At 33.4% G+C, this 19597-nt stretch overlaps 2 protein-coding genes across 3 annotated transcripts; one reads left to right on the forward strand and one right to left on the reverse strand.

Annotated features, from left to right (window-relative positions):
* The first annotated feature begins 3183 nt into the window (after positions 1 to 3183).
* Positions 3184 to 5467, forward strand: cel7 (endo-1,4-beta-D-glucanase). The gene is given in 5 exon segments (NM_001247394.1): positions 3184 to 3368; positions 3529 to 4182; positions 4600 to 4711; positions 4787 to 4950; positions 5028 to 5467. Coding segments are annotated over 5 exon segments (1440 nt in total). The 5' UTR covers positions 3184 to 3188; the 3' UTR covers positions 5358 to 5467.
* Positions 5468 to 5582: 115 nt separating this feature from the next.
* LOC101263970 (endo-1,4-beta-xylanase 1) lies at positions 5583 to 14174 on the reverse strand. 2 transcript variants are annotated; one of them, XM_010314753.4, is made up of 8 exons: positions 14035 to 14161; positions 13895 to 13929; positions 7796 to 7947; positions 7409 to 7559; positions 7146 to 7315; positions 6964 to 7065; positions 6751 to 6897; positions 5583 to 6676 (listed from the first exon to the last, which is right to left on the reverse strand). In XM_010314753.4, the coding sequence occupies exons 6-8, from the start codon at positions 6964 to 6966 to the stop codon at positions 5705 to 5707; spliced, it is 1122 nt and encodes a 373-aa protein (XP_010313055.1). In that variant the 5' UTR covers positions 6967 to 7065; positions 7146 to 7315; positions 7409 to 7559; positions 7796 to 7947; positions 13895 to 13929; positions 14035 to 14161; the 3' UTR covers positions 5583 to 5704. The 2 variants fall into 2 exon arrangements, with proteins under 2 accessions (XP_010313055.1, XP_004250707.1); XM_004250659.5 differs by lacking the exon at positions 7796 to 7947 and having other exon boundaries at positions 14035 to 14174.
* Positions 14175 to 19597: the final 5423 nt, after the last annotated feature.

Genomic DNA, 19597 nt, shown 5'->3' on the forward strand with positions numbered 1-19597 from the left:
TTTTTCAGAATTATAATTTTCTTTATTAAAAAAATTGATGATGTGACCGAATTATAATTGGTCATGTGTCAAAAATAATTTTGCAAAATTACTGTTAAAATATAATGACATGAATGAGTCTTTTTTCTTTAGCGGTAATGGCATAAATGAGTCAAATATTTAACTGATGACATAAATGAGTCTTTCTAAAAGTTCGATAGCATATTTGAACCTTTTTCGAAAGTACTAATGACAGTACATGAAAAACAAAAAGAGAAATAAAAGTAATTGATAAATAAAATGAAATAGAGGGATAAAATAAAATAGAAGAGATGGAGTAGTAGTTTTGATTAGGGGTGGGCATTCGGTATTTCGGTTCGGTTCGGTTTTTTTTCTTCGGTTTTTTCGGTTTTCGGTTTTTTAAAATTACGTACCGAATACCGAACCGAAATATTTCGGTTCGGTTCGGTTTTTGTTAATTCGGTTCGGTTTTTTATTTCGGTTCGGCTGCTCCTGCTGGCTGCTGCTGGCTGCTGCTCGACGGCTGCTACTGCTGCAGCTGGCTGCTGCTCGACGAGGACGGCGGCTGAAGAGTGAAGAAAAGAGGATGAAGTTGAAGAGAGAGAAAGAGGATGAAGTTGAAGAGAGAGGATGAAGTTGAAGAGAGAGGAAGAGGATGAAGTTGAAGAGAGAGGATGAAGTTGAAGAGTGAAGAGGATTAGGGTATTAGGGATTTAGAGTTTTTTATTTTTTTAAAAAAATTATTTAATATTAATAATTATTAAATATAATATAATTTATAAATTAAAATAATAATATTTCGGTTCGGTTCGGTGTTTCGGTTTTCCGGTGTTTATGCCCACCCCTAGTTTTGATACCTCTTTTAACTGAATTAGCAATAAAAAAAAAAGATTATGAGCCTTAAATTAAGCTTCCTTTATCATGGCATATATGGAGGCTTTTGAGATTCTTTTGTCGGGTTTAATCTCAACACAAGCAACATCTTTTTGTACTATTTCATTATTGTTGCATTTATTTTTTGCTCCCACCCAACCCTCAAGCCCAGGTTAACATACTTGCTTTGCCATTTAAGGGCATTTTTATTTTTATTTTGTCGATGTTATATAAATTGGGATAGAGGAAGTAAAATGTATCATTTAAAAATGACTTAAAGTATAGAGTATACTATGAATTTCAATAATTAATAACTTGAAATATTAAAAAGAAATTGATTGACTCTTAAAAATCTACATGTGTCACATAAGTTGAGATAAAAGGGAATAATATAGCACAATTTGGTTTTTACGTCGACTATTGTTTGTTAGGTATGCAAAAAATAGTTGTTCAAAATTAATTGTCAATCTAAATTATCAAGAAATAATTAGTCAATTTTTTCCAATTTTACCTTAGTAAGAGTACATAAGTACTGGTTTCAAAAACTAGTCATTTTAAAGTTACAAGACTATTAATATGAAAAAAAAATATTTTTACAATTTTTAAAAAGAACAAATCATTTTAATAATGACTGATAGTAAGATTACATTAATCAAAATGTATCATATATTAAATTTTTCTTAACAATTATGCATGATCTTATTATAATAAACAATGGACGGTGAAAGTACTAAAAACTAATTTGACACAATTTGGGCAAGAAGTCAATTATGACCTCATTGTTAATTGACTCCAATACTGCCTAATTTCCCACTAATTAGGAACATCCCTCCAGAAATAAAATCATCATTACACTTAAGCATGGTTATATTTTTCAGTTTTCCAATACGTCAATCTCTTCACCAATTTACATAAGCATGTTCGTATCTTTCATTACTTATCAGTACTAAAATAAGATGAGCTCCAAATATTAATCCGTTAAAGTTTTATTAAAACAAAATGACTCCTAACTCTAAAAAATTATAAATAAAAAAACCAAGTGTAACTTTTACTTCTTAATGAGAAATTGCAGTATTCTTTTAAGCTCGTGTACTTCAAATTCCAATTCCAATTCCGATTCCAAATTCACTCACTTATGTTTTTTCAACAAAATATAATCATAAATCCTACTTCTAGTAAGTTTTAAATCATAAGCCTTCTGTCTCAATTTATGGAACTTATTTTTATTTTTAGTCAATTCTAAAAAAACTGACATATTTCTATATGAAGTAACAATTTACCTATAAAATATCTATTTTATCCTTAATGAAATTATCTATTGCCACACAAATTTTCTATCACTCATTTAGATTACAAGTTCTAAAAGTATTTTTTTAAAAAAATTCCGTGTTAAATCAAAGTAGCTCACCTAAAATAGGACCATAAAATAGGATGAAGGGAGTAACAATTTTGTTATATACTTCATCCGTCCCATTTTGTATATCATCCATGTCTATAAATAGTTGGACCACAACAGTTGTCATTTAATAAAATTTATGTATAAATTACTCTCTACGTCCACTATTGTTTGTCAGGTATACTAAAAATAGTTGTCCAAAATTAATTGTCAATTTTAACAATCAAGAAACAATTAGTTATTTTTTTCCAACTCTGCCCTTAATAATTTACATAACGATTTAAAAAAGAAATCATTTTAAAGTTACAAAACTACTTTAATGTGAAAAAAAGTTATTTTTACCGTTTTCAAAAAGTACAATCATTTTAATAATGATTGATAGTAGGATTATATTAGTCAAATTACACCTTATATTAAATTTTTCTTAAAGATTGTGCATGATCTTATTTGACAAACAATAGTGGACGGAGGAGGGAGTACCATATTTTGCTTATTATTTATATTCTTGATAGAATAATTAATTAATGTTGAAAATATATTCATAAAGCTGACGTAAAAAAACATTAAATAAATGTAGAAGGTTAAAATTATATCATTTCTTAATGTAAGTAGAAAGTAAAAAGATGACATATAAATACAACGGAAGTTAAAAAAAAAAAAAAAGGAGTGCTAAACCTAACTAAAAGATGTTTGAACCTATTATGAATTTTTCAAAGCTTCCTTGTGACATGGATTACCTTTTCCACGTCTTTCTATACACTCCATGTTTACTGAAACCCAATTTTTGAATAAAGAAAAAGACACTTGATTGGTAAAAAGCCATAATTTGCGTTGTTGTGATTGGGGTATTCACCCTATATATATATTCCTTTACTAACCAACTCCAAGCAAGCCAAGCCAAGCCAATTAGTATAGTAGAATGAAAGTTTGTGTTTGCCTCATTCTCTTCTTCTCTTTGGGTACTGCCCAATTTGACTATAGAGATGCTCTTGAAAAGTCCATTTTGTTCTTTGAAGGACAAAGATCAGGCAAACTCCCCCCCAACCAACGACTCTCTTGGAGGGGTAACTCTGGACTTCAAGATGGTTCACTTGCTAAAGTAACTTTTTTTTTTTTCATTATTATTCTCTCCGTCCTTAATCGTTTATCTATTTTTTTAATAGGATAAATTCACTATGTCAATCATTATTATTCAATTAAGAGAGAGAAAGCAGGTTCCAAAGATAATATTTATAGTGTGAATGTATGATTTTGTGCAGGTGGATTTAAGTGGAGGGTATTATGATGCTGGTGATAATGTCAAGTTCAATTTCCCAATGGCATATACGACGACAATGCTGTCGTGGAACACACTTGAGTATGGGAAGAGAATGGGTGCACAATTACAGCATGCACGGGCTGCTATCCGTTGGGCCACTGATTACTTTCTAAAATGTGCAAATGCTGCTCCAAACAAGCTATTCGTTGGTGTTGGTGACCCAAATGCTGATCACAAGTGTTGGGAAAGGCCTGAAGATATGGACACTATACGTAGCGTCTATTATGTGTCTCCCAGTAATCCTGGTTCTGATGTTGCTGGAGAAATGGCTGCTGCTTTAGCTGCTGCCTCATTAGTTTTCCGATCTGTTGATCCAGTTTACTCGAAAAAACTATTGGGAAATGCAGTCAAAGTGTTTAGGTTTGCAGTTCAATACAGGGGGTCTTATAGTGATTCATTAGGCTCTGCAGCTTGCCCATTTTATTGCTCATACTCTGGTTATAAGGATGAGCTATATTGGGGAGCAGCATGGCTATTGAGAGCAACAAATGACATTTCTTACTTAAACTTGATTAATACATTGGGAGCTAATGATGTACCAGATTTATTCAGCTGGGACAACAAGTATGCTGGTGCTCATGTTCTTATGTCAAGGGTATGTATATACATTTATTCGTTTTAGAGAGAAAGGACAAATATACCCTAATCATCGTAAATGGTATGTAGATACCTTCAGTCATACTTTTGGAACATTTGTGATTCTGCCGTCCAAAAACTAGATCATATATGTCTTTTACTCTAACAGAAGACTAAATAGGGACACGTGACAAAATCTTATCCATCGATCCGATATTAATAAATGTCGGGTCGATGGATAAGATTTTGACACGTGTATGTCGTTTAGTATAAAGGGTATATATGTTCTAATTTTTGGACGGCAAGCACTAATATCCCAAATGTATGATGAAGGGTATCTGCATATAATAGTTCAACGGTATATTTATTATTTTTTCCTAAATTTTATTAGACTACTAGTCTTTAATTGTCTCTAATAATAAGATATATAATGCAGAGAAGCGTGGTAGGAAATGACAATAGATTTGATTCATTCAAACAAAGAGCGGAAGATTTTGTATGTAAAGTACTACCCAACTCACCTTATACAAGCACCCAATATACAAAAGGTGAGGCTGGAACTGGACTACTTGTTGTTAGGTTTTAATTAATTGCGACTAATATGTATTATTACATACGTACAGGGGGCTTACTTTACAAGCTACCTGAAGAAAACCTTCAGTATGTGACATCCATTACTTCTCTGCTCACCACTTATGCCAAATACATGGCAACTAAAAAGCATACTTTCAACTGTGGAAGCCTTGTCGTTACAGAAAAGACAATTAGAAACTTTGCAAAAAGACAGGTAAAAATCAAATCCTTTTTATAAAAAGATTAAATGTGATCGATCATTCATTTGATTTTCTTACTGTTTGATTTTAGGTGGACTATATTTTGGGAAATAATCCAATGAAAATGTCATACATGGCTGGGTATGGGAGTAACTACCCGCGAAGAATTCACCATAGAGGATCATCTTTACCTTCTTTGGCAATGCATCCACAATCATTTGGTTGTGAAGCTGGATTTCAACCATTTTACTACACAGCAAATCCTAACCCTAACATATTAGTTGGAGCTATTATCGGAGGTCCAAATCAAAATGATTTCTTCCCAGATGAACGTACTGATTATAGTCATTCGGAGCCAGCTACTTACATTAATGCTGCTATTGTTGGACCTTTAGCATATTTTGATAGTTCCAAACATTAACAGTTTATCTAATTGTAATTGTAAATATATCCCTTCATCACCAAAACTTGGTATAGGGATATATACTTACTTCTTAATATATATATATATATATATATATGTTCAACGAATGTTTCTTCCCCATCTCAAACTTAATTATGCCAAAACAAAATCAAGAGACTTTGAGCAAAAATATTTTTTTAGTTGTTATCCAGCTAAAAGGGCAAAGCTGATGCATGATAGTAATTACTTGATGATAACAAGATTTTCTTAGTTAGGCTTGTTGTCTGATACATTTTTTATGTTCTTTCTTCTCTGAATTTGAGACAAGAAAAAAGAAAATACGTACATCTGATGGAGTCACTGAGTCATAGTTGAACGCTAAAATGTTTAGTCTCATGACTGGGGCTAAGGGAGAATGCTGCATCGACAACTTTACCGTCATAACTAGCAGTAAGTTTGTATTCACCAAGGAAACCATAGAAGCTGTAAGAGCCATGTTCATCTGTTTGGCCCTTGAGAACTCCAGTGTCCCATTCCTTGAGCAGCTTGTCCACTACATTACCGGTTGGTAGGTTATTTAAGTCTGGATCTGTAAGGCACATTCTGTAACATTTGTTTCGCCTAATGGCACTCCACAACATTATCCCATCCACTGCTGGATGTGAGAAGCCCTCCCGTAATACCTGTTCCAAGTAAATGGCCTGTGTTTCCTTGCTAAATGTATCACTGATATCGACTTCTGTGAGCCAAATGGGAAGCCCCAATGTTGCTAATTTGTCAAGAGTAGCTCTTATACGAGGGGGATTAGGAGCTCCAAAATGACCCTCAAGGCCAATTCCATTCATTGACATGCGATCTTCTTTAAGCTCCCTAATCTTTGCGATATATTTATCAACCGTGGATGAAGAATCACAAGTTTCCACCACATTGAATTCATTGAGGAACAAAGTTGCCAAAGGGTCTTGTTGGTGTACCGTCCTGTAAAATTCATGTGTGGCATCCGGTCCCAGCCTTTGCTCGTAGAAATTGAAGTGAAGTAGTTCATTGTTAACGTCCCAGTGAACGAATTCATCTTTGTATTTGGACATAAGACTCTGAATCCTGGAGTTTACAGCTGATTTCAGCTCAGAATCTGTAAGATTTTGAACCCAGGCCGGTATATATTTAGGGTCCTCCCAGAAAATATTGTGACCTCTAACTGTGATCTGGTTTCTCCTAACAAATTCTAGCAACTCATCTGCTAAAGTATAGTTAAGTTGTCCCTGTTTAGGCTCTGTCGTATACCATTTGATTTCGTCTTCAAAAACTGCAGCATTGAATCGCTCGAGAAACCAGTTCTGAAAAAGGAACAAACCTCACTTTCTGGAAAGAAAATAAGTGTGACTATATATGTCTCGTACGATGGACAAACCTGATAGGGGATATTGCCAATAAAGGTATACGCAATAGCAGATCCAAGGAGAAAATCTTTGGAAACTTGTTCTACCGTTAGAGATGCATTTTCAAGTCTAACTCCTTGTTTATTTGAGACGTGTATAGTAACAGCCCGCTTCCTTGCCTGAACCAAACGTGTATTCAATTTTTCAATCAAATGAAATTAGAAAGCACTACTCAACACATTTACCATATTAATTTTTGTTTGTTGATTCAGCAGCCATTGCTGCTCAGTGAAAGGCTGCAATGAAGCACTAGCAATCTCAATTTCTAAGTCTTGTTCATCCGAATTCTGCAAGACGAAAAAAAAATACTTGATGTGCATGTAGATACTAACACATAATGAGCAAGGCAACAAATATATACACACACCTTTAAGTATATGGAAGATATATTAAGTGACGAAGCTACAAATCCACCCTTGAGGAAAGACCAACATCCAGGCTTAGCATCTACAGTGCCTACACATAATTCATCTGAATCTTGGTCACCCACGCTTGCTGTTATGACAGCAGAATCTGCATTTTTTATCTTAATCCAAGCTGTCAAAAGAATTAAAAAAAAATTAGCTTTCCTCTCTGATAAACCATTTTATCATATTTGGGATTAAAATGGAGAGAAAACATGTACTCAACTGGAAAAAGAATAAATGGTGCCAGGGGTGATATCTTGTAGTTTGAAAATAGGCAAATTGACTGTTGTTATTCCATCAGCCCTCGTAAACTCCGGCAAATTATCCTTTAGAATTCCGCCAGCATATAGTGGCTTTTCTGGATATTGTTTGCACTACACAGGAAATCATACATATTAAAATGATTGTAAAACATTCTCAAATTTGTGAAAATGCATGTACACCGACTGCAATTGCTGGTCTGAGGATCCTTTAAAAATACATCTCTGTAATAGCCATCATCGTCGACATATCATCGAACTTGTGTAGTTTTCTCCTCCAGAACTAGCTAGAAGATGGAGATAGATGACTACATCAAGTCTGAAATGGAATGGAGTGTTTCTATGCCTACCAAATTGGAAAAAGATGTTAAGCATTCAATTGGTTGAATCTAATATCTTCTTTTGGCAGAGACCTAAATCTTTATCTTGACCGGCAATTTGTTCCCTTCTTGTCACAATTGAAATCGTTGCTTTTCTTTTACTTGGTGCTACATTTTTCTTTCTGCAATTCAATTTACAAACTTTTGTTTATGGGTCTCATTACGGATAATTTATACGGGTATCCATTCAAATTATTTATTTGTACTTAACTCATATAAAAATGAATAATAAAGTTAAATTCATATTACTCATTTAAAAGTGAATAATTAAGGGTCATTTGATAGAGTATCCTAACAAAAATAATACTTGTATTAATTTTGTGTATTAGCATTATATTTGTTTGGTACTTTTTTTCATGCTCGTAAATAATTATTTTTGAACAATACATTTTATTTTTAAGACACCAAATCAAACAATGCATAAGAAAATAATCTAGATAAAATTAATGAATACATAACTTATACAAGCATCGATGATGCAAATATCGATAAAACATTCTATTTAGCATTATTTATAAAACATACACATTTATTAGGAGGACGGGATAGGAATGGATAGGATAAGAGGATGGAGCGGTGGCGGAGATGGTGGGGTGTGTGTGCGCGCAGGGGGGAGGGGGGCGCTAGTGATGGTGGGGTGATCAAAGTAGTAAAAATAAATTTAATTTCTTTTATAAAACAAATTTACTTTTTTAGGCATTGGGGTTAGAAGTGGGTGGGTGGGGGCTGGAAGGGGATTTATTTTTTAGGCGTTGAGGTCAGGGCGTGGATGGGGTGGAGGGAATAGTGGTGGTGGGGTGATCACAGTAGTAAACAAAAATAAATTCAATTTTTTTAAAAAAATAAATTTAATTATTTGACGGTGGGGTGGAAGTGGGGGTGGGTGGGGGGTGGCAGTAGTAAAACTATAATAATTCTTTAGGCATTGGAGTTCGGGGTGGGAGTGGCCAGGTTAAATTAAGAAGTTCCAAGTTGTTGGTGGGGTGGGGTGGAGAGTAATTTTTTGCTTATAAAGCTTTTACCATATTCCCAATAATAATATAGGTAATTATGGATATCTATATTATTCCTTGAGTAATTTATTTTTACTTATTTAAAATATGAGTCGAATTAAATATTTTATTTATATTTATTTATTTTGTTTTCGATTAATTTATATTTGTCTGAATCGCTTATTGGCTACTCCTAGGTCTGATCACTTACAATGTTATGAAACAATAGAAGAGCCTATCGATTATGACGACAGAACTTTCAAATTCGGGGATGAATATGGACTCAACACTATTTAGCAGATTATACTCTGTAAAGACTCTTAACTATGGTTAGTATATAGTAGTTAACAAAATAGATTAGATCCATTGAATTTAAGTGCACATACGTAACACAGAACATCTCTTAACTATGGTTAGTATATAGTAGTTAATAAAATAGATCAGATGCATTGAAAATTTAAGTGGACATATGTAACAGATATAACACAGAACTAGAGGAATCGGAGAAGGTGCCCGTTGGAGCAGAGCTGTGTTTCTGTAATTTTGTAGTAGAAATTTAGGTAAACAATAAAATGATTTCACAATTTAAATCTTGACATTTTGACATATAGTATTGTCATGAATGATATTAGGAATCATAATTTATTTCTATAAATAGGTAGCTCTTGATTTATTTGTAAAACATTTCTTACTTGTACGTCTTTTTATCTTCTAAGACATTTGATTTTCTTTCTTTTTTATAGTATTTCACTTGCATTCTTTTGAAGTAAAATAAATATTGCTTGGTTGTGTTCGAGGATTGGACAAAAGAAAATATTTTTTTGTCGAACTTCGTAAATTTTTTGTGTTCTTTTTATTGTTGTCTCATTTACTATTTATTACTCCATCTATTTTATAAGCAATGACCTAATTTGACTTGGCACGAAGTTTAAGAGTATAAAGAAGACTTTTGAATCTTGTGTTAAAGTTAGGTCAAATGTACAAAATTGTTCTTTGATCTTGTGACCTTAAACATGCTAAGTGGAAAACTGAAATTAAAATGTTACCAAAAAATAAAAGAGGTTATTTCTTTTAAACGGAGGGAATAGTGATTTTTAGATGTAATATTTGTGATTTCATCATTCTTTCTATATTTGGGTTCCACAACCACGTAATATCTCTCCGAGGAGGATTGTAAATGAGGATCTTATAATGATTTTTGTGTGATAATTTATTGAAACATGATTCGCTTTATGAGTTGAGTTATAATTCAAGTATTAGTGATCGTGAGATTAAAAATATGTTTCATTACTTTGGTCATTCCTTGATTCCATGCTTAATTTTTGTGAAATGAGTTTAATATCATTTTCATGCTTGAATTAATGATTTGAGAGTGTGCACTGAGAAGTAGATCATGATCTTTGTGGATTGTTCGAAAGAGAACTCTTGAAGTGGACAATAGGTTATTAATCATATTTGACTTTGAATCCTAATTTGAGACTAAAAGGAAATAATTTAGGTTTATTTTGTTGAATGTTAGACTTGTTAGAAATAAAGATTTAGATTAAGGTCTTGGATTGCTTGTTTCAATTGAGACAAAAAGAAAATTTTGTGATAACACTTTAAGATCGAAAATAAATTAGTGTTGTCTAATGATAATATATTTTATGTATAATTGATTTAGTACGATTGAATTGTAATGGATAATTGAATTTTAATTGAATTTTGAATTTCTCAATTCTCATATATCCCTTGCTCGATATTGTGTTTGCTCAAATCCATCACTTGGTTGTCAAAATCACTCCTGATATTAATACTCATGTATTCTTAAGTTTATGTTCAAGCTTGTATCTATTCATTCTTTATTTTTTCAACTATCGAAAAATTGTTCTTTGTGAAATTTAACTCTGACTCTTAACTGGGTAATCACTCTTGATATTGACAACCGTGTATTTTAAGTTTAGGTCCAAGTTATATCTATTTATTTTTTGCCTTTTCAATTACCGATAAATTATTTGTTGTAGGATTCAACAACTTCTCTTGGTAGGTAATTTTATTAATGACAATTGTTTATTCCTTTGGGCTTAAACAATTAAAACGGTTGCTTATGTTTATCAATTTGTCTCCTAGTGTTGTTTTGGATGGTGATGTTCCAAACAAAGTTTGATTTGCTAAGGATGTTTCATATGATCACTTGCAAATGTTTGGATGTAAATCTTCTGTGCGTGTTTCAAAATATCAGAAGTCGTGATGCTGTGTTCTTTGGAGATCAAAGTAGTGAACACTAAAAAATTAGATTTTCAAACTGATGAGAGCTTAGTTGATGTTGATATAATTCCTAATACTGATACGTCTTTTGCATATGAAGGAAACCCAAGATCATCGGGGTGTAGAACCTATAGATGCTCCCATTGCTGATGTTCTGATTGATCAAGAAACCTCTAAAAGAAGATCTAATATGGAGATGCAAAGCTCAACACGTTATTTCCCTGATGAATATATATTTTTGACTAGCATGAAAGATTATAAAGGTTATGATGAAGTCAAACAAGATACTCATAGAGATACGTTGGTAGAAGTCACTATGACCATGTTTCAGTCAACGGCCCATAACCCAATTCTATTTGAAAAATGATTGAAATATTCTCCTTTTTAAATTCTCAATCCAATCAGAAAGGGATTGAAATTGTAATCTTATTTGTAATTGATTTTGGCTTTTTAAGGAAAAAAAACCACTCTGTAAATAAGATGATTTGAAAGAATTATTCATTTTCTCATTAATATTGTTTTTGAAAAATATTAGGACATTAGAGAGGGTTCTGAGAGAGCTTTCGATTAGAGAGAGTTTTTCTCCGTCAAGCAACCTTTAGATCCCATTGCCGATTCAATAACCGTTGGATTGGGCTGAAATTTTGACTACGTATTTTAATATCTTGGTGTTTAATTTGAACGGTGGAGATCAGATTAAGAGATTAGAAAGCTCAGTTTTAGATCCTAAACTACAAATGTGTCTAAGAGATTTTCGTTCTATTTACTTGTGTTGGTGTAGCTGTTTCTTTGTTTTTGAAAATATTGTGTATTTATTTAGGAGAATATTTGTAACCTGCTCATTGTTATAGAGATGTAATTCAGATCTCGCCAATTATGTGGTTGTTACCTTCGATTTGAAGGGTTTTTTCCACGATTATTTTTTTTTTAATTTTTGGATTTTCATCTTTCTTCACAACAATATAAATTATGGAGAAATCTATAAATTATTTTATACATGATAAAAATGTGAAGTAACAAATACATGTATAAGTGATTTATGAATTACTAATTCTTATATTAAATAATATTAAACTTTAGCATAACTAATCCTTATAATTTTAATACATGCATAACTCTAATAAGCTACAAACCACCCAGACTGCTTTTCTAACTTCTTATTGAGAAGTAATTCAAAGTCGTCTCTTCTAAGAGAGTTGGGTCAGCCCACAAAGAGCACTCACTACCTAATTTGAAAATTACACTACACGTAGGAGTTTTTCATAGCTTCAAATGTATTATATCGACAAACAAGTGTATGCATACAAACATACAAACTTGTCTTTTTTTTCACGAAAAAGGGCCTAAAATACTTTTAAATGGTACAAAATAAATTATTCATCTATCTATTAGCTCCAAAATACCCTTTCCATCCACCTATTGGGTCCAAAATATCTTTGTCATCCACCTTTTGATTCAAAATTGACCACTTATTTAACGGTTTATATTTAAACTATTTAAATATTTTTTTAAATACATGACGCTCAACTATTTGTTATAATTTAATTTATTAGTATAATTTATAAGTCAATTCACTACCCACCCTTTACTAATTAAACCCCTCTAAACTAATAAACCCGTCACATTATTAATGCAACAACAAAAATCTAGTGCTAATTGAATGTTTTTAAAAATTTGAGGCTAAAATATCTATAGAAGTAAATTATCATATATTCAAGTGTTTAAATAAAAATTATCGATAAACTTAAAAATTTGATTATGTTCATCCTAATTATTCTTACGTCTCAATTATGTGATGTTATTAGGTAATTTTTTTTTCAAAATAATATATTAAAGGGTTTAATACAAATCATAAATTTGAGAATCCTATTGAAAGAGAATCCTATTGAAAGTGTCTCCTAAATAAGCGGCTCAACCTAAATTTAATTGGGGCTTCGATTCGAATTCGAATAATTTTGGATGTCATTTTCAGGAATCTATAATTTCATAATGTTTTAGTAGAGTTTATGACGATTTTGATATTATAATTGGATTATTATTTGGGTGCGGTTTAGTTAGTAATGAGTGGGTAGTAAATTAGTTTATAAATTATATTAATAAATTAAATTATAACCAATAGTAGAATGCCAAATATTTTAAAAAATATTTAAAGAGTTTAATTTTAAAACAATTAAAGAAGGTGGTCAATTTTGAACTCAAAGGTGAATGACAACGATATTTTGGAGTCAGTAGGTGGATGAAAGGATATTTTGGAGCCAATATATAAATGAAGGGTAATTTTATATTATTTTCAATATTTTAAAGGTATTTTAGGCTCTTTTTCTTTTTTTCTTTTTTAAAAGAAGATATGTACAAGATGCATATTTAAGGATGAAAAGTGATGTTCTAGTGATATTTTTCAATTTAACCCGAGTTTTACATAATTGAAAAACTACTAAAAAGTTATAGTTTCTTAAAGATATTTACGAAGAATAAGTAAATACTATACATTTTACTATTTCTGAAAATGAGTAACTTTCTAAAGAGATAAATAAACCCAATATTTTAAAACAAAAATTATTTACTATAAGTGGAAAAAGGAAAAATGGATATATGTAATAAGTAGTACAACTTCGAATACATGGTTTTTGTATCAAAAGAAATATTTTAATAAATTATATTTACTATAATAATTGATGGTTAATATTACATCTAGGAAAATAATTAATGGTAAGCACAAAACATGAGAACTAAAAACTCTGTATTATTTTTTGTAAAAATAATAAATAAAAAAATATAAGTGAAGAAAGGAAAGAAATATAAGAAGAAAATGCAGGAGGTATGTAATTACCTCAGAGAAAGCTGAAGAATCATAGAGTGGCCCATCTGCAGTAATAACAACAATATTAAGCCACTTAAACTACTCTTTTATTGAAATTCAAATTCAAAATTATATAAGAAATTAATTAATTAATTAACAGAAATAATTACCATAAGGAGAAACAGAGAGCATCCAATATAAGAAAGAGAGGGAAAACATGGCATGACTCCTCATTCTCTTCATATCTTCTTTACATAAAATAATTTTAGAAAAAACTACTTGACAACATATATATATATACACACACAAAAAAAAAAGGGGGTACTTATTAATAAATGTAATACCAACTAGGAAGCAAAGTCACAAGAGGAACAGTACGAATACTCATTCGATCCATAATTACTTGTTAACTTTTTTTTGTTTTAATTATTTTTAATTATATCTATTTTAATAATTTAAGAAACGATAAAATATTTTTATCTAATATATTTTCAATTAATTATTTTAAAAAAATTAAAACTTTTTTAAAAATTTTAAATTTTTAATTCATTGACTTTATAATTAATAAATATAAAATAACAAATAATAAATTCAATATATCATTAATTATTTTATTATTAAATATGTGAATTTAAAATTAGACAAATATAATTAATAACAGAGGAGTGACTTTGTTTCTCCAAACTCCCTGCTTTCTTCACATGCCTCCCAAAAGCAACAACCTAATAAATACAACTATTATTTCTTCCCCCTTTAAATAATTGTTGCTTTTATTTTCAAAATAAGTGACATTATTAATGATCTTCCAAGTTTACTCAAAAAAACTACTAAAGAGTTACTATAGATTTTATTAAAAAAAATATTTTACTTTCTAAAACTGACAAGTTCTAATTTGTTGGTCACAAAACCATTCTAAGTTTTTTTTTTCTTCCAAATAAATAAATAAATTGTATTGATGTGTGGTCACAAGAACTTTACAGAGCAAGCCCATTATATATTATTCTGTCAAAAGTGGAAATGTGCATCATTGTTTGTGCAAAACGCACTACTCTTCAACCTAATATCGACATTGTTTGTACTCTCCATTATATATTTTCTTGTGTGTATGTAAATGGAGTACAGTGTGCGTCAAATTGCGGTAGGTAATGAATGAAGCCTTTCTCTATGCTCGTCACGTGTACTCACATACTCCAAAAACAATTTATAAGTCATTTGGTAAAGTATGTTAGTTATGAATTCTATTTGATACGCCCTCCATCCCTAATTTATGAGTCATTTGGTAAAGCTATGAATATTACTTTCTTTCGTTCATTATTATTTGTTATAATTTTTATTTTTTAAGTTTAATTAGAAAAATATTGATTAATATTTTAAGATGTATTTTATTCATCATATTGATATGCAAAAAGTTATAATTTATAGTACTTTTCATACAGTTTTTGAATATCTAAATTTTTGTCACGACCCGAATCCGAGCCGCGACTGGCACCCACACTTACCCTTCTATGTGAGCGAACCAACCAATCTAACCCTTAACATTTCAACGTATATCAACAGAAAGTAATGCGGAAGACTTAAACTCATTAATAAAAACAATTCAAAACTATTATTATCATCCCCAAAATCTGGAAGTCATCATCACAAGAACATCTACGATCAAATGACTAAACTAGGAGTATTCTAAAAGCTAAAAATACATAAGAAGCTAGTCCATGCCGGAAGTTCAAGGCATCAAGACTTGAAAAAGAAGATCCAGTCCAAGCTAGAAGCATTAGCTCACCCTGAATTTCCGATGTAGTAAGACTGGCTTGAATTACTGTTGAGTTGAAGACGATGGCACGTTTGCTGTACTCCACAAATAAGCAAGAAGAAAACATAAAAGTAGGGGTCAGTACAAAACACGGGTACTGAGTAGATATCATCGGCCAACTCAAAATAGGGAACAGTATATATCAATATTATCGTAAATCAACTATAAAACTCAACATGTAGCCACAACAAGTATTATAATCAGCAATAAGTACCATCAAGTTCATCCATGAGGGCTCAAGCCTCAACACCATACTCATTTGGGAATTATGTTCGTTAGATTGAGTATATTAACATCTTTCAAGATTCATTATCTTTAATTCTCTTGTGTCGGTATGTGACACTCCGATCCTTCATATTCATTATTCCTCTTGTGTCGGTACGTGACACTCCGATCCCCTAAATCTACGTGTCGGTTCGTGACACCCGATCCCCTAATTCTACGTGTCGGTTCGTGACACCCGATCCCCTAAATCTACGTGTCGGTTCGTGACAACCGATCCCCCTAATTCTACGTGTCGGTTCGTGACACCCGATCCCCTAATTCTACGTGTCGGTTCGTGACACCCGATCCCCTAATTCTACGTGTCGGTTCGTGACACCCGATCCCCTAATTCTACGTGTCGGTTCGTGACACCCGATCCACTAATATCATTCTGTAAATCATCAAGCCTTCTCTATACCAAGGCATCATCAATCCCATTGCTTTAATTCATCAAGCCTTCTTCTATACCAAGGCATCATCCTTAATAATGTATATTAAAGTTTCTTTTCAAGATTTGGGATTCAATATTTTCATCATGCTTATCTTATCACAATCACATAATCATATTCATGCAAGCATACAAATAAGCATATAGCAGGGTTTACAATATTATTAATACATATCATTCTCTATCAAGAGTTTACTACGAATATCGTAAGAGAAACCATAACCTACCTCCACCGAAGATTAGTGATCAAGCAAGCAAATCTTTCTCCAAGCTTTGTTTCTCCCTTCTCGTTCGATTCTCCCTCTCTCTCTTGTTCTTTCTATTTTCTTTATTCCAACCCTCTTTCTTTTACCCTAATTAGTATATAATTAAGAATAAAAGATGGCAATAATACCCACTAATTAACTTAGGGTTACCTCTTTTAACCCCTCAAGAATTTGAGTTATTAATATAAACCCACGAACTTTATAATTAAGGCAAGAATAGTCAAAAACGTCCCTTAAAACTTAACCAGAAATCCGACTCTGCCTGGGATTTGCGCAACCTGTGACGGGCCGTCGTGCCTGCGACGGTCCGTCCTGCAGGTCGTCGCAGAGTTCAGAGACCCAAATTTCCACCAAGGGTCTGTGACGTCACACCTGTGACGGTCCGTCACACCTGTGACGGTCCGTCACACCTGTGACGGTCCGTCCTGCCATTCCGTCACAAAGTTCAGAGAGTCGATTTTCAGTACCCAATTTCAGATTTTCTAAGTGTTTTGAAACGAGACCCTGCGACGGTCCGTCGTGTCCATGACGGTCCGTCGTGGGGTCCGTCGCTTCTGCCAGTTTTTCCAGAAATAAAGTCTGCTGCTCAAAACGACTAAACGGGTCGTTACATTAGATACCAATTTACCCATCGTTCGTCCCCGAACGATCAAAAGAAGGAAAACAAGGGCGAAAAGGAGTACCTGAATCTGTAAACAGATGTGGGTATTTTTCTCGCATATCCGCCTCCTTCTCCCAAGTGGCTTCTTCAACGGGTCGATTCTTCCATTGCACCTTGATGGATGCAATCTCTCTTGACCTCAACTTACGAATTTCTCTATCTAAAATAGCAACAGGCTCCTCCTCATAAGACAAGTTCTCATCAAGCAAAACTGAATCCCAATGGATAATGTAGTTTCCATCCCCATGGTATCTTTTCAACATCGACACATGGAATACCGGATGTACTCCGGACAGCCCTGGAGGCAAGGCTAACTCATAAGCCACCTCCCCCACTCGCTTAAGTACTTCAAATGGTCCAATGTACCTTGGACTTAGTTTACCCCTTTTACCAAACCGCATCACCCCTTTCATGGGTGAAACTTTCAACAAGACTTGTTCACCTTCCATGAACTCTAAGTCTCTAACCTTTCGATCTGCATATTCTTTTTGTCTACTTTGCGCCGCTAGAAGCTTTTCTTGAATAGACCTCACTTTTTCCATCGAATCCCTCAAGAGATCAGTACCCCAAGGTCTGACCTCGAACGCATCAAACCAACCAATGGGAGACCTACATCTCCTACCATACAATGCTTCAAATGGGGCCATATCAATGCTTGAGTGATAGCTATTATTGTATGAAAACTCCGCTAAGGGTAAGAAGCTATCCCAATGACCACCAAACTCTATCACACACGCACGAAACATATCCTCCAACACTTGAATCGTTCGCTCAGACTGACAATCGGTCTGGGGATGGAACGCAGTACTAAGGTCCAACCTAGTACCCAATTCTGCATGCAATGTTTTCCAAAACTTAGAAGTAAACTGCGTACCTCTATCTGATATGATGGATAGTGGAACCCCATGCAATCGCACCACTTCCGAGATGTAAAGTTTGGCTAACTTTTCTTCATTGTAAGTCACCTTGACCGGAATGAAATGAGCAAATTTAGTTAACCTATCAACAATCACCCAAATGGAGTCATACTTACCCATTGTCTTCGGAAGACCAACCACAAAATCCATTGCAATTCTTTCCCACTTCCATTTCGGAATGGGCATTCTCTGAAGTGTTCCTCCGGGCCTTTGGTGTTCATACTTTACTTGTTGGCAGTTTGGACATTTGGCAATAAAATCCACAATGTCACGCTTCATCCTACTCCACCAAAAGTGTTGCTTTAGGTCACGATACATCTTGGTTGCGCCCGGATGTATAGAATACCTTGAACTATGAGCCTCTGTCAGAATAGTGTTGATCAAACCATCGACGCGGGGTACACATACCTTTCCCTTGATTCTCAAAAAACCTTCCTCATCGATTTGTGCTTCCTTAGCCTCTCCTCGCAATACTTTATCTTGAATTCTGCGCAGTTTCTCATCATCAGACTGTTTTCCCTTAATCTTGTCAAGAAAGGAAGATCTTGCCTCCATAGAAGCCAACAATCCTCCCCTCTCATTTACTTCTAATCTCATCAAGTCATTAGCTAGAGTTTGAACCTCTCTAGCCAATGGGCGTCTAGAAGCTTGCAAGTGAGCTAGACTTCCCATGCTTCCCGCCTTCCTACTTAAAGCATCCGCTACAACATTCGCCTTCCCCGGATGATACAAGATAGTGATATCGTAGTCCTTTAGTAACTCCATCCATCTCCTCTGTCTTAAGTTCAAATCTTTCTGAGTAAAGACATACTGTAGGCTACGATGATCCGTATAGATCTCACACTTAACCCCATATAAATAGTGTCTTCATTGTTTTAATGCAAACACTACCGCGGCCAATTCCAAATCATGAGTGGGATAGTTACCTTCATGCACTTTTAATTGTCTTGAAGCATAAGCAATCACACTCTTCTCTTGCATTAGTACTGCACCCAAACCAGAATAGGATGCATCACAATAAACAATGAAGTTCTTACCCTCTACTGGCAAGGTAAGGATAGGTGCGGTAGTCAACAAAGTCTTGAGCTTCTGAAAGCTCTCCTCACATTCATCCGACCATACAAATGGGACATTCTGCTTAGTCAAGTTCGTCAATTGGGAAGCAATAGAAGAGAATCCCTTGACAAATCGGCGGTAGTAGCTAGCTAACCCAACAAAGCTCCTTATTTCTGACACATTAGTGGGTCTTACCCAATTCTTCACTGTCTCAATCTTAGAAGGATCCACCATCACTCCATCCTTAGAAACCACGTGCCCCAAGAAGGACACCGCATCTAGCCAAAACTCACACTTAGAGAACTTGGCAT

The sequence above is a fragment of the Solanum lycopersicum genome, chromosome 11, assembly GCF_036512215.1.
Source record: "Solanum lycopersicum chromosome 11, SLM_r2.1".
In the NCBI taxonomy this organism is placed as follows: Eukaryota; Viridiplantae; Streptophyta; class Magnoliopsida; order Solanales; family Solanaceae; genus Solanum; species Solanum lycopersicum.